The 12,064-nt window shown below is 65.4% G+C and overlaps 2 protein-coding genes across 3 annotated transcripts; one reads left to right on the forward strand and one right to left on the reverse strand.

The window, feature by feature from the left end:
- The first annotated feature begins 315 nt into the window (after positions 1 to 315).
- Positions 316 to 4,369, forward strand: CNN2 (calponin 2). The gene is made up of 7 exons (XM_021546163.2): positions 316 to 467; positions 2,518 to 2,639; positions 2,930 to 2,996; positions 3,079 to 3,216; positions 3,324 to 3,440; positions 3,720 to 3,866; positions 3,943 to 4,369. Exons 1-7 carry the CDS (start codon positions 405 to 407, stop codon positions 4,195 to 4,197), a joined length of 909 nt encoding a protein of 302 aa, XP_021401838.1. The 5' UTR covers positions 316 to 404; the 3' UTR covers positions 4,198 to 4,369.
- An 872-nt stretch (positions 4,370 to 5,241) lies between these two features.
- On the reverse strand, positions 5,242 to 11,094 carry FSD1 (fibronectin type III and SPRY domain containing 1). 2 transcript variants are annotated; one of them, XM_077788834.1, is made up of 13 exons: positions 11,019 to 11,094; positions 10,358 to 10,453; positions 10,153 to 10,284; positions 9,978 to 10,079; positions 9,169 to 9,191; positions 8,757 to 8,878; positions 8,192 to 8,401; positions 7,971 to 8,069; positions 7,705 to 7,864; positions 7,550 to 7,629; positions 6,725 to 6,976; positions 5,659 to 5,747; positions 5,242 to 5,576 (listed from the first exon to the last, which is right to left on the reverse strand). In XM_077788834.1, exons 1-13 carry the CDS (start codon positions 11,028 to 11,030, stop codon positions 5,472 to 5,474), a joined length of 1,482 nt encoding a protein of 493 aa, XP_077644960.1. In that variant the 5' UTR covers positions 11,031 to 11,094; the 3' UTR covers positions 5,242 to 5,471. The 2 variants fall into 2 exon arrangements, with proteins under 2 accessions (XP_077644960.1, XP_077644959.1); XM_077788833.1 differs by having other exon boundaries at positions 10,358 to 10,375; positions 11,019 to 11,051.
- Positions 11,095 to 12,064: the final 970 nt, after the last annotated feature.

A 12,064-nucleotide genomic window follows, 5' to 3' on the forward strand; every position in this document is an offset into this window, starting at 1 on the left:
CGTGAGTGAATGTGCGAGTGCGTGTGCGGGGTAGCGCCCGTGGGTGCGTGTGTGTTGTGTGTGGGTGTGGGTGTGTGTGAACGTCCCACGCGTGCCCGTGGGCACACACACGCCTGTGCCCCGGACGGTTCCAGTTCCGGCCCCGAGCTCCCCCGACTCCCGGTGCCTCCCGGTGCTCCCCGAGTCGCAGTGTCGGGGTTCGGGACCCTCCCCTCGATCCGGCCGCTCCTGCCCTAATTTGGACATTTCTCCCCGTCCAATCAACGCGGAGGGGGCCGGGCCCGACCCGCCCCCGCCTCCGCCCCGCCAGAGCCCGCTCCGGTACCGGCCCCGTTGCCCGCTCCCCGCTCCGGTACCGGCCCCGTTGCCCGCTCCCCGCTCCGGTACCGGCTCTGTTCCCTGCCATGAGCAGCTCCCAGTTCAACAAGGGCCCGTCCTACGGCCTCTCCGCCGAAGTCAAGAACCGGGTGAGCCGCGGCGGGGGCCGGGACCACCGGGGGTGAAGCGGGGGCTGGGGGATACCGGGGCCACCGGGCGCTGTGGCTGCCGGTGCTCCTGGAGGCCCGGGAGAGCCGAGCACCCCGGTGCTGCTGGGGCATCCCGGGTTCTGGAGAGGCGGGGGTTTTTCCGGTATGTCCCAGGAGTGCAGAGCCGGGCAAGAGCGGAGAAAAGTCGGGGGATTCCGGGAAGATGGGAATGCGGGGCTTCCCGGGAGCGTGCGGCGCGGAAGGACCCGGTGTACCGAGCTCTCGGAGGGCTGGGGATGCCGCAGCTGGGCTCCCAGTCTCCAAGTGCCCCGAGCCTGCCTAGAGGGTCCCAGGGACGTGTTTTGGGGGACCGCGGTTGGGGTCTCCGGTGCGGTGGCCGCTGCCCCGGCAAGCCGCGGGGAACCCTTCCCGTCACACCCGAGGCTGGGGACGGTCGCCTCGGTTCTCCGTGGCTCCGGATTAGCTCCACGAATCTTCTCCACTTTCTGCTTCCCCGCAGCTCCGCATCGCTCTGCGGGATGCTCCGACCCGGCTCTGGGGATGCGGCTTTTGGGCCCGGTGATCCCCCAGGGAAGGAGGGATGGATGGGAGCCTCCGGCTGCGCTGTTTGCACCCCTGGGTGGGATCCGGGTGCCACGGGGTGCAGAGAGCTGCCGGCACCTCCCGCCCCCTCCACAGCGCACGGGGGTCGTGCCAGGCTGGGGAGGGGGCACAGGGGACATGGCAGCCCCGGGTGCTCGGTGGCTGTGCCCGGTGCCAGGCGAGCAGAGACTGAGCTGTGGTCACCCCAGGGAGGTGGTTTGAGTGTGTTCTGCCTGGGGACACCTGGACAGGGCCAGGGCTGGCAGGAAAAGGGGCAGGTGGTGATGGGCACGTGGCTTCCACGGCCGTGGTTGGCGAGATGTGGTGGCCACATGGGCACTCCTTACCTGGCCTGGCAGGGGAATTACATTTTATTTTGCATTTCGTAACGGGGAGGAGTGGATGGGCCCCGGCCTGCCCCAGCTGAGCGGGTGACATGCAACGGGGCCTTGGTGCTTCATGTTGATTCAGCAAGACACGAGCCAGTCCAACTGCCCCGGAGTGTGTGATGGAGGTGACATCACCAACTGGGAACCAGTTGAACCAGTGCCATGCTCCCAGTTTGTGGAAGCACTCACAGACTGGGCTGTGGTGGGATCTCTCTGGGGCTGGTCCACGTGCACACTCCATGGCTTGGGAAATGCTCAGGCTGGCCATGGGAGGGAAGAGGAACTGGCTTCAGCTGCTCATGCTCCAGAAACTCATCCGGTGGGACTGAGAATCCCGCAGCCAGGACACGCACGGCGCCGTGAGGGCGATCCGTGTCCTGCGTCCGTCCAGCTTCCATTTGGTACTGGAGTGTCTCCCTGCCACCTCGCGGGGCTGGGCTGTGCCCATCCCAGTGTCTCCCCGTGCCCAGGATCCCTAGGGACTCATGGCCTCGGCACGTAACAGGACCAGGGAGGGACAGGATGGGCGAGAGGTTGGTGGATGCCCTGGGACCACCCCCAGGTGCCAGCTGAGCATCAGAGGTGCCAGGCTGGGGCAGGACAGAACTCCCCTTCCCTCCCTAGGCCAGGAGGACTTTCCCTTCCCTTGTGGGCCGGGGGCCAAGACGACAGAGATGCTGCTGGCCCTGGCAGCTGGTCTGCATTTGGGAGGAGGCATCCACATTCCTGGCATAGCCGCGGTGACGGAGGAATCCAGAGGAATCCGGAGGAATCTGTGGTGGAGGCTGGGCCTGGACAGAAGGGAAGGGGAGAGCATCTGTCGCCAGGACCCCTGGGGCTCAGAGCTGAGCTCCCACGGGCTCCAGCAGACAGGAAGAGACAAATCTGGGGGGTCACTTCCCCCTTCTCACGCTTTTGGAATGGTTCAGAAGGTGCCGTGTCTGCTGGCAGCATCATCCTCATGCTCCTGTCCCACACCAGGGAGGGGGAACTGTCCCCGTGAGGGGTTGGGCTGCACGCTGGGGTGTTTTCTAAGCTGTCCCCCCACTGTCCCCCAGCTCGCCCAGAAGTACGACCCACAGAAGGAGGCCGAGCTGCGGACGTGGATCGAGAGCGTGACAGGAAAACAGATCGGGCCTGACTTCCAGAGGGGGCTGAAGGACGGGGTGATCCTCTGCGAGTGAGTCCCTGAGCATGGCCCCCAGCCCCTGCTCCAGCTGGGAGGAGATGGGGGGTACCGAGCCCCCAGGGGACCCTCACCAGCCCTTGTGGTGAGGCTGGATGCGTGCCAGAGCCACCCCCGTGGCTTCTGTACCTGGCGAGAGCCCCGAGGACAAACTGGGACCTGAGGGGGGGAAATTCACCTCACAAGGAGGAGGCCTGGGCTGGACCTTCCCGAAAGGAGCCAATGCCCTGCAGCCCCTTGAGGTTTTTCCTGGCACAGCCTCACCTCTCCCTCCCTCCCTCCAGGCTCATGAACAAGCTGCAGCCCAACGCGGTGAGGAAGATCAACCGCTCGGCTCAGAACTGGCACCAGGTGGGTGCAGCCCTGCTGCCGCCTGCCCGCTGCTCCTCCTGTGCCAGCTCCCACCGGGGCTCACCCCTCCGCCTCTCCACAGCTGGAGAACCTCTCCAACTTCATCAAGGCCATGGCCAGCTACGGCATGAACCCCGTGGACCTCTTCGAAGCCAACGACCTTTTTGAGAGCGGGAACCTGACGCAGGTGCAGGTGTCGCTGCTGGCGCTGGCAGGAATGGTGAGCACGGGGGGATGAGCAGTTTGGGGAGGGGCTGCAGCCCCACGGAGACCCCGATTTTGGGGGGCTTTGGGACCCCTGTCCTTCCTCACAGCCACTCCCGGCAGGCCAAGACGAAGGGGCTGCAGAGCGGGGTGGACATCGGCGTGAAGTACTCGGAGAAGCAGCAGAGGAATTTCGACGAGAGCAAGATGAAGGCTGGGCAGTGTGTGATCGGGCTGCAGGTGGGCACAGGGTCCCACGGGTGGGGCGGGGGGCTGGGCAAAGGGTGCCCACTTGAATTCTGTCACATTCTCAGCGCTGTCACAGCTCCAAGCGTTGCTGAGGGACCTAAGGCACGAGGTGCCTCAGGTGTTTTTGGGATCTGGGACCATCTTGGCTCTGTGGAGCCCGAGAGGGGTTTCGGAGCTCTGGCTGTGCTGCTCAGGCTGGGGGGGGATAGGGATGGGGAGAAGGGGCACGTGTGGGGCAGCACACATTCCTCACCAGAGCCCTTTTGTCAGATGGGCACAAACAAGTGTGCCAGCCAGTCCGGCATGACGGCCTACGGCACCCGGAGGCATCTCTACGATCCCAAAAATCAGATCCTGCCGCCCATGGACCACTCCACCATCAGCCTCCAGATGGGCACGAACAAATGTGCCAGTCAGGTGAGCCCCCCACGCCGGGCTGGCGAGGGGTGGCAGGGCCACAGCCCAGCCTGCTCCATCCTGCCCTTCCTTCCAGGTGGGCATGACAGCTCCCGGCACCAGGAGACACATCTACGACGCCAAGACGGGGACAGAGAAGTGTGACAACTCCTCCATGTCGCTGCAGATGGGCTCCAACCAGGGCGCCAACCAGAGCGGGCAGGTCTTTGGCCTCGGCCGCCAGATCTACGACCCCAAGTACTGCCCCCAGGGCAGCCAGGGCGAGGTGGCCAACGCCGCGGGGCACCAGGGCGGGTACCACCACTACCCCGAGGAGGAGGAGAGCTACTGAGCGGGGTGGCACAGCCCCACCCGCGCCATCTCATGTACAGCCCCGCTGCCAGCCACGTTCCAGCCTCCACTTTCATCATTCCTTCTTTAAAACTCTTTTTTTTGTTTTTTGTTTTTGACTTTGGGAATTAATCTATTTTTCTGAGCGAGGAAATAAAGAGCCTGTTTCTAGAGAGGGGAGCCCAGCTGAATCCCCCAGGAGCTCCGAGATGCCCCTGGGGCAGGAGGAAGGTGGCAGATGTTCCAGCAGCTGGGAGGGGACAGTGTCACCTCTACGCATCCAGCACCCACCACATACCCCTGGGAATTGCAACCCCCAAAAAAAGGGACAGGGAAACCCCCCAGCTTTGGGATCCCTGGGAATTCTGACCCCCAAAAAAAGGGACAGGGAACCCCCCCAGCTTTGGGATCCCTGAGAATTCTGACCCCCAAAAGAAGGGACAGGGAAAACCCCCCTGCTTTGGGATCCCTGGGAATTCTGACCCCCAAAAAAAGGGACAGGGAACCCCCCCAGCTTTGGGATCCCTGGGAATTGCAACCCCCAAAAACAGGGACAGGGAACCCTCCCAGATTTGGGATCCCCAAAAAAAGGGACAGGGAAAACCCCCCAGCTTTGGGATCCCTGGGAATTCTGACCCCCCAAAAGAAGGGACAGGGAACCCCCCAGCTTTGGGATCCCCAAAAGAAGGGACAAGGAACCCCCCAGTGCTCAGGGAGCTGCCCGAGAAGCTGCAGCTGTGCCAGGCTCAGTGATGGGGAACTCTGGGGGTGCCCGCTGCCCCCCACTCTGTGCCAGCAGCCAGCAGGACCCCCCCTCACCCTCAGGAAAACTGTCCCCAGTGTCCCCCGGCCTGTGGTGGCACCGGGGAGGGAACCCCCCTCATGTCTGGTGGGGGGGCACTGTAAATAAAGAACCCTGTGCCCACCCAGCCCCTTCCTGCTCCTGGCACCACAGGGGTGTCACAGGAACCCCAAAGTGCCCCCTGGCACCACGGGGGTGTCACAGGAACCCCAAAGTGCCCCCTGTGCCCCCAGCACGGCCGGGTCACACCCACATCCCGATTTATTCTCCAGGCCAGAAGCAGCTCTCGGTGCTGGGGGGGACAACGAGCCCCAGTGACACGGGGGGGGGCACAGAGTTGGGGGGCAGCCCCGGAGGTGGCAGAGCCCTGCAGGGCGGTGCTGGGGGGGGCACAGAGTTGGGGGGCAGCCCCAGAGGTGGCAGAGCCCGGCAGGGCTGGGGTGGGCTGGGTATGTCCCGGGCCGTGCCCAGGCTCAGGGCAGGCTGGAGCTGCTGGCGGTGCTGTTGCGCTTCTGGAGGCAGCGCACGGCGCTGGGCACCTGCAAGCCTGATGTCACCTGGAAGCTGCCACACCACACCTGGGGACACAGCAGGGGCTCAGCGGGTGGCACCCAGCGCTGGCAGACCCCCAGGACCCCCAGCCCTGCCCCCCAGCCTTACCATGAAGGCCGGCAGCACCGGCTGCGAGAACTTGGCCTTGAAGGTGTGGAGCAGCTGCTTGGTGCGGGCGTTGTAGAAGGACAGGAAACCTGCGGGAATGGGGACACGGTGGGCACGGGGCGGGCACAGTGCCTGTGGTGGTGACAGTGGCCATGGAGGTGACAGTGGTGGATGTTGGTGGCCATGCTGGAGTATGGACATGCTGGTGGCCATGGAGGTTGGCAATGCCCATGGAGGTGACAATGCCACATTGGTGCCCAGGGAGGTGACAATGGCCATGGTGGTGACAGTGTTCATGAAGGTGACAGTGCCCATGGTGGTGCCAATGCCACACTGGTGCCCAGGGTGGTGACAATGGCCAGGGTGATGACAATGGTGGATGTTGGTGGCCATGTGAAGTATGGACATGCTGGTGCCCATGGAGGTGACAATGCCCATGGAGGTGACAATGGCCATGGTGGTGACAATGGCCATGGTGGTGACAGTGGCCAGGGTGGTGACAGTGGCCAGGGTGGTGACAGTGCCCATTGTGGTGCCAATACCACACTGGTGTCCATGGAGGTGACAATGCCCATGGTGGTGACAATACCACACTGGTACCCAGGGAGGTGACAATGGCCATGGTGATGACAATGCCCATGAAGGTGACAATGGCCATGGAGGTGACAGTGCCCATTGTGGTGCCAATACCACACTGGTGCCCATGGAGGTGACAATGCCCATGGTGGTGACAATACCACACTGGTACCCAGGGAGGTGACAATGGCCATGGAGGTGACAATGGCCATGGTGATGACAATGCCCATGAAGGTGACAATGGCCAGGGAGGTGACAATGGACATGGAGGTGGCAATGGCCATGGTGATGACAATGCCCATGAAGGTGACAATGGCCAGGGAGGTGACAATGGACATGGAGGTGGCAATGGCCATGGTGATGACAATGCCCATGGAGGTGACAGTGCCCATGGCGGTGACAATGCCCATGGCGGTGCCAATACCACACTGGTACCCAGGGAGGGCCCAACGCCCAGGCAGGTGCCAGCCGCAGCCCAGCCCAGCCGCACCTTCGTGGAAGTTGCAGTAGACGCCGATGCAGTCGGGCACGGGCACGTCGAGCACCTTGGCCTTGTTGTTGTGCTTGGCGCTGAAGCTGACCTGCAGCCAGTTGTTGAGGTGCAGGCACCACGATGCCGCCGTCTTGCCCAGCTGGTCGAACTTGCCCAGGCTGCGGTAGGCCACGCCCACGCCGAAGGCTTTGCTCTCGCGGTCGTAGCGCACCTCCCAGTAGTGCTCGTCCCCGTCGATCAGGGTGTCCCCTGGGGCACGGCCACGGCTCTGCCTGGGGCACCCAAGGGTGCCCTGTCCCGTCCCCACCCCGCCACGGTGCCACCCTGCACCCCTGCATCGCCCCCTCTGTGCCCCCTCCTCACCCACATCCCTACATGGCCCAAAGCCCCACACCCCTGGGTGCCCAAACCCCAAACCCCTGGGTACCCAAACCCCACACCCCTGGATGCCCAAATCCCCACATCTCTGGGTGCCCAAACCCCACACCCCTGGGTGCCCAAACCCCAAACCCCTGGGTGCCTAAGCCCCAAAGCCCTGGGTGCCCAAACCCTAAACCCCCTGTGTTCCTCTCACCCACACCCCTGGGTGCCCAAACCCCACCCCTCGGTGCCCAAACCCCACACCCCTGGGTGCCCAAACCCCACAACCCTGGGTGCCCAAACCCCCACCCCGTGTATCCCCTCCTCACCCACACCCCTGGGTGCCCAAGCCCCACACCCCTGGGTGCCCAAACCCCACCCCTGGGTGCCCAAACCCCACCCCTGGGTGCCCAAACCCCACACCCCTGGGTGCCCAAGCCCCACCCCGTGTGCTCCTCTCACCCAGCACCGTGTAGGACTCTGCGGTGAATCGGTCACGGCCCCCACGGCCCAGGGACATCCTCTTGGGCGACTGCACCACCCTGGCACGCGGGGACAGGGCAGGGTTGGCACTGCCAGGCCCAGGGGCCGTGCTGGGGGCCCGGGGGTGGCATTACCTGGCAGGGGAGTTGGCAGGGGACGCTGTCCTGCCCTTGCCATCCTTCTCGCGGGCCTTGACGTCCTGCACCTTCCCTCCCGTGGCGTCCCACTCCACGCTCAGCTCCTCCACCCGCAGGTTCTGGTGGCACGTGCTGGCATCCAGCCGGAACACGAACGCTGGGGACGGCCCCCGTCAGCGGTGCCGCGGCTCCCCCAGCCTGGCCATCGCCCCACAGGGCTGGCACAGGGGCACACGGGCACCTGCCACCCTCCCCGGACCCACCTCTGGTCTCCAAAGTGACCGGCTCGGAGAAATCGCCCGCCACCGCCTTGTTACACGCCCGCACCCGAAAATTCATGTACTTCATGTCAAACTTCAGCCCTGCGGGCACAGCGGGGTCACGGGGTGGGGCACAAGGAGGGCACTGCCACCCCCGTGTCCCTTACAGAGCCTGGGACAAGCCCGGTGCCCGCCCAGGGCCGGCTGCAGGGCCGTGCCCTCACCAGTGAGGGTGTACTCAGTGCCCTTGATGCCCTCGATGACCATCCAGGGCTGGTCCTCCTTGGCACGGGGGGGCCCCTCGAAGTTGGTCCTGCGGTACTCCAGCACGTAGTGGTCGATCTTGCTGTCCTCGTGGGGCATCCTCCAGGCCAGGGTCACACAGTTATCGGCCACCAGAGACTCCGCCAGGTCGATCTCGGGGGCGCTGGGCACTGCCCGCAGGAGCAGCCGTGCCAGTGTCCCCCCTCCCTGTCACACAGGGCTTCCCCAGCGCTCCCGGGCACCCCCAGGGCTCCCCCACACCCCGCGGGCTCAACAAGTCACAAACCTCAGGTGTGGCACCCATGGGACCCCACCCCATGGCAGCCAGACACCCCCAGCACGGCCCTCACCGCCCCCCTGGGCACAACACCCAAACCCCTCATGCCTCCACCCATCCCTGGCACCTTCCTGCCCCTCTGGAAAGGCACCCCAGGCCTGGCAGTGCCCCAGGGCGTGACCCCCACCCCGGTGCCAGGCTGGCCGTGCCCTGCCCTGTCCCCCCGTGCCCCCCTGCCCTGGCAATACCTGGCAGGAAGGCGAGGCCCTGCAGCAGGCGCCGTTCCTGGGCGAAATCCACCATCAGGTGGCTCATGTTGTCACTGACCTTGGCCTTGAGCGACAGGCGGAAGGCCGGAGCCATCGTCACGCTGTGCCAGGACAGGGCACGGGGCTCAGAGGGGCCGGGCACCCCCCCTGCCCTGTGTGACCCTGGGGAGGGTGGGCACAGCCATGCCAGCACCCACGGGGCCACCCCAGCACCCACAGGGCCACCCCAGCACCTTGGGACCACCCCCTGTGGGGCCCTGGCTGGGAGGAGGAGAAAGAGGAGGAGGAAGAGGAGGAGGAGGAGGAGGAGGAGGAGGAGGAGGAGGAGGAGGAGGAGGAGGAGGAGGAGGAGGAGGAGGGGGGTTAGTGGGGAGGCTCGGGGGGGCCGTACCTATCCTTGATCTGTTTGGCCGTCTTGTGAGCGCAGAGGGAAAGAGGAGAAAAGCAGCAGTGAGGCAGCAGAGCCGGGCACAGGGAGCACATGCGGGACCTGTACCAGCTGTAGCACCCAGCAGGACAGCATCCCTGCATCCCAGAGCATCCCAGAGCATCCCTGCATCCCAGAACATCCCTGCATCCCAGAGCATCCCCAGAGCATCCCAGAGCATCCCAGAGCATCCCTGCATCCCAGAACATCCCTGCATCCCAGAGCATCCTCAGAGCATCCCAGAGCATCCCTGCATCCCAGAGCATCCTCAAAGCATCCCCAGAGCACCCCTGCATCCCAGAGCATCCTCAGAGCATCCCTGCATCCCCAGAGCATCCCCAGAGCATCCCAGAGCATCCCTGCATCCCAGAGCATCCCTGCATCCCAGAACATCCCTGCATCCCAGAGCATCCCTGCATCCCAGAGCATCCTCAGAGCATCCCAGAGCATCCCTGCATCCCAGAGCATCCCAGAGCATTGCTGCATCCCACAGTGGCCCACCTGGCACAGCACCCCCATGGCACAGCACCTGCCTGGCACAGCACCCCACGTGCCCCCCAGTGCCCCCCATGGCCCTGCCGTGCTGCCCCTTCATGTCAGGTCCCTGGGGTCACCCAGGTGCCCACGCTGCCACCCAGCCCCAGCCAGCCCAGCACGCAGAGCGAAGCCGTGCCCAGCCCAGGGTGACATTGAGCAGGTGGCAAGGGGGGGTCAGGACACCCCCAGAGTGGGGCCAGCCAGGCAGAGCCACCCCTGGCGCCGCGGGCACCCACCTGGGAGAAGTCTTGGTGGTTGGCCGTGCCCAGGGCCTGGTTGGCCGCCTCCAGCAGCTCCTCGGAGCTCTCCAGGGCCTTGGAGCACGCCACGAGCTGGGCCTGGCAGGGGAGGGAGGGCAGAGGGGCAGCGCCGGGCAGGGTCGCGGGCCGGGGGCGCCGGGCCGGGGCTCACCTGCAGCTCGTAGGTGCGGCTGGCACGTTCCTGCTTGATCTTCATCAGCATGTCCTCCTTGAGCTCGGCCAGCAGCACGTAGAGCGACTGGAACTCGGCCTCCAGGTCCTCCTGCGCCCGCGCCGAGTTGGCCTGGGCACAACGGCGGGGCCTGAGCGGGGCCGGCCCCGCGGGGCCCCGGGGGAGCGCGGGGGGCCGGGGCTACCTCCACGTTCTGGATCATCTGCTTGAGGGAGTAGATGAAGTTCTGGATCTCCTCATTCTTCACGGCGAGCGTGGTGATGATCTTGCGGAGAGATTCCTGCCCGGCGCCCTGTCAGTGCCCACCGGCCCCGCGGGCCCCGCGCTCGCCCCGGGGCCGTGCCGGGCCGTGCCAAGCCGTGCCGGGCACCGCGGAGACCCGGCCGGGCTGCCGGGCATGGCGGGGCCGATGACTCGGCAATGTCAGTGTGAGTGTGAGTGTGAGTGTGAATGTGAGTGTGAGTGTGAGTGTGAGTGTGAGTGTGAGCGTGGCAGTGCTGAGCCCCCTGCTCCCCTCCGCGCCCCCCCAGCCCTCCCGCACCCCTCCTTCCCTCCGGTGCCCCCCTGAACCCTTCAGCCCCTCCATCCGCCACACCTGCGCTCCTCATCCCTGCTCCTCCATCCCCACTTCCTCCCTCCCTCCCTCCCTCCTTCCCATCCCTCCATCCCCACTTCCTCCATCCCTTCTTCCTTCATCTCTCCTTCTTCATCCCTCCCTCCACCCGTCCGTCCCCTCTCCCTCCATCCCTCCCTCCATCCTCCATCGCTCCATCCCCTCACCCCCCGCCCGCCCGCTTCCTCCTGCCCCGCCGCGCCCCGCCGCTCCCGGGGGCCCCGGGCCGTACCTGGTCGCCCATCCCGGGCCGGCCCCGCCGCGCTCGGCGCCGCCGCCGCCAACAAAGGGGGAGCGGCGCCCCCGCCCCGCCCCGCCCGCGCGGCCCCGCCCGGCCCCGGGGCACGCCGGGAGTTGTAGTCCCGGAGCGGCGGCGGCGGCGGCAGCGCCGGGCCGGGGCTGGGGGCGAGGGCAGGGGGAGGGACATTGTCACCCCGCGGGGGGGACACTGTCACGCTTCCCAGTCCAGGAATACGAACCCCCCCCCACCAAAGCCCACTCGTGGGGCAGGAGGGGTCCCCCTGCTCCAGGGGGATCAGAGGAAGTCCCCACGGGGCTCCTCCCGAGGCTGGAGTGGTGCCAGGATCAAGGTGGGACCTGAGGAGGTGCTGCCACTTGTCCTCAATTCGGATGGTGTCCCACATCACTGTCCTCAGTCATATCCTTGTCCCTATTCCTGTCCCCATCCCTGTCCAAATCCCTGTCTGCATCCCTGTCCAAATCCCTGTCCCCATCCCTCTCCAAATCCCTATCCTCAACCACATCCTTGTCCTAATTCCTATCCCCAACCCTGTCCCCATCCCTGTCCCCATCCCTGTCCCCAGCTGCATCATTGTCCCTATCCTTGTCCCCATCCCTGTCCAAATCCCTGTCCCCATCCCTGTCCAAATCCCTGTCCCCACTCATATCCTTGTCCCCATCCCTGTCCCCATCCCTCTCCAAATCCCTATCCTCAATCACATCCTTGTCCTAATTCCTATCCCCAACCCTGTCCCCATCCCTGTCCCCAGCTGCATCACTGTCCCTATCCTTGTCCCCATTCCTGTCCAAATCCCTGTCCCCAATCGCATCCTTATCCCCATCCCTGTCGCTATTCCAGCTCCTGTTCCTGTCCCCATCCCTTTCCCCTTTTCCCATCCCGCCATCCGCCCCATCCCTGCCCAAATCCCTATCCCAAATCACATCCTTGTCCTAATTCCTATCCCCATCCCTGTCCCTATTCCAGCTCCTGTTCCTGTCCCCATCCCTTTCCCCTTTTCCCATCCCGCCATCCGCCCC

Source organism: Lonchura striata, chromosome 28 (genome assembly GCF_046129695.1).
Source record: "Lonchura striata isolate bLonStr1 chromosome 28, bLonStr1.mat, whole genome shotgun sequence".
In the NCBI taxonomy this organism is placed as follows: domain Eukaryota; kingdom Metazoa; phylum Chordata; class Aves; order Passeriformes; family Estrildidae; genus Lonchura; species Lonchura striata.

Coding starts and splice junctions, on each gene's coding strand:
- FSD1 (XM_077788834.1), bottom strand. Junction 8,402..8,756: donor GGGCCTCGCCTTCCTGCCAG/GTATTGCCAGGG, acceptor TCCTGCGGGCAG/TGCCCAGCGCCCCCGAGATC. Junction 7,630..7,704: donor CCTGCCAACTCCCCTGCCAG/GTAATGCCACCC, acceptor CCCGCGTGCCAG/GGTGGTGCAGTCGCCCAAGA.
- CNN2 (XM_021546163.2), top strand. CDS start 405: ATGAGCAGCTCCCAGTTCAACAAGGGCCCGTCCTACGGCCTCTCCGCC. Junction 468..2,517: donor CCGCCGAAGTCAAGAACCGG/GTGAGCCGCGGC, acceptor ACTGTCCCCCAG/CTCGCCCAGAAGTACGACCC. Junction 3,867..3,942: donor CGAACAAATGTGCCAGTCAG/GTGAGCCCCCCA, acceptor CCTTCCTTCCAG/GTGGGCATGACAGCTCCCGG.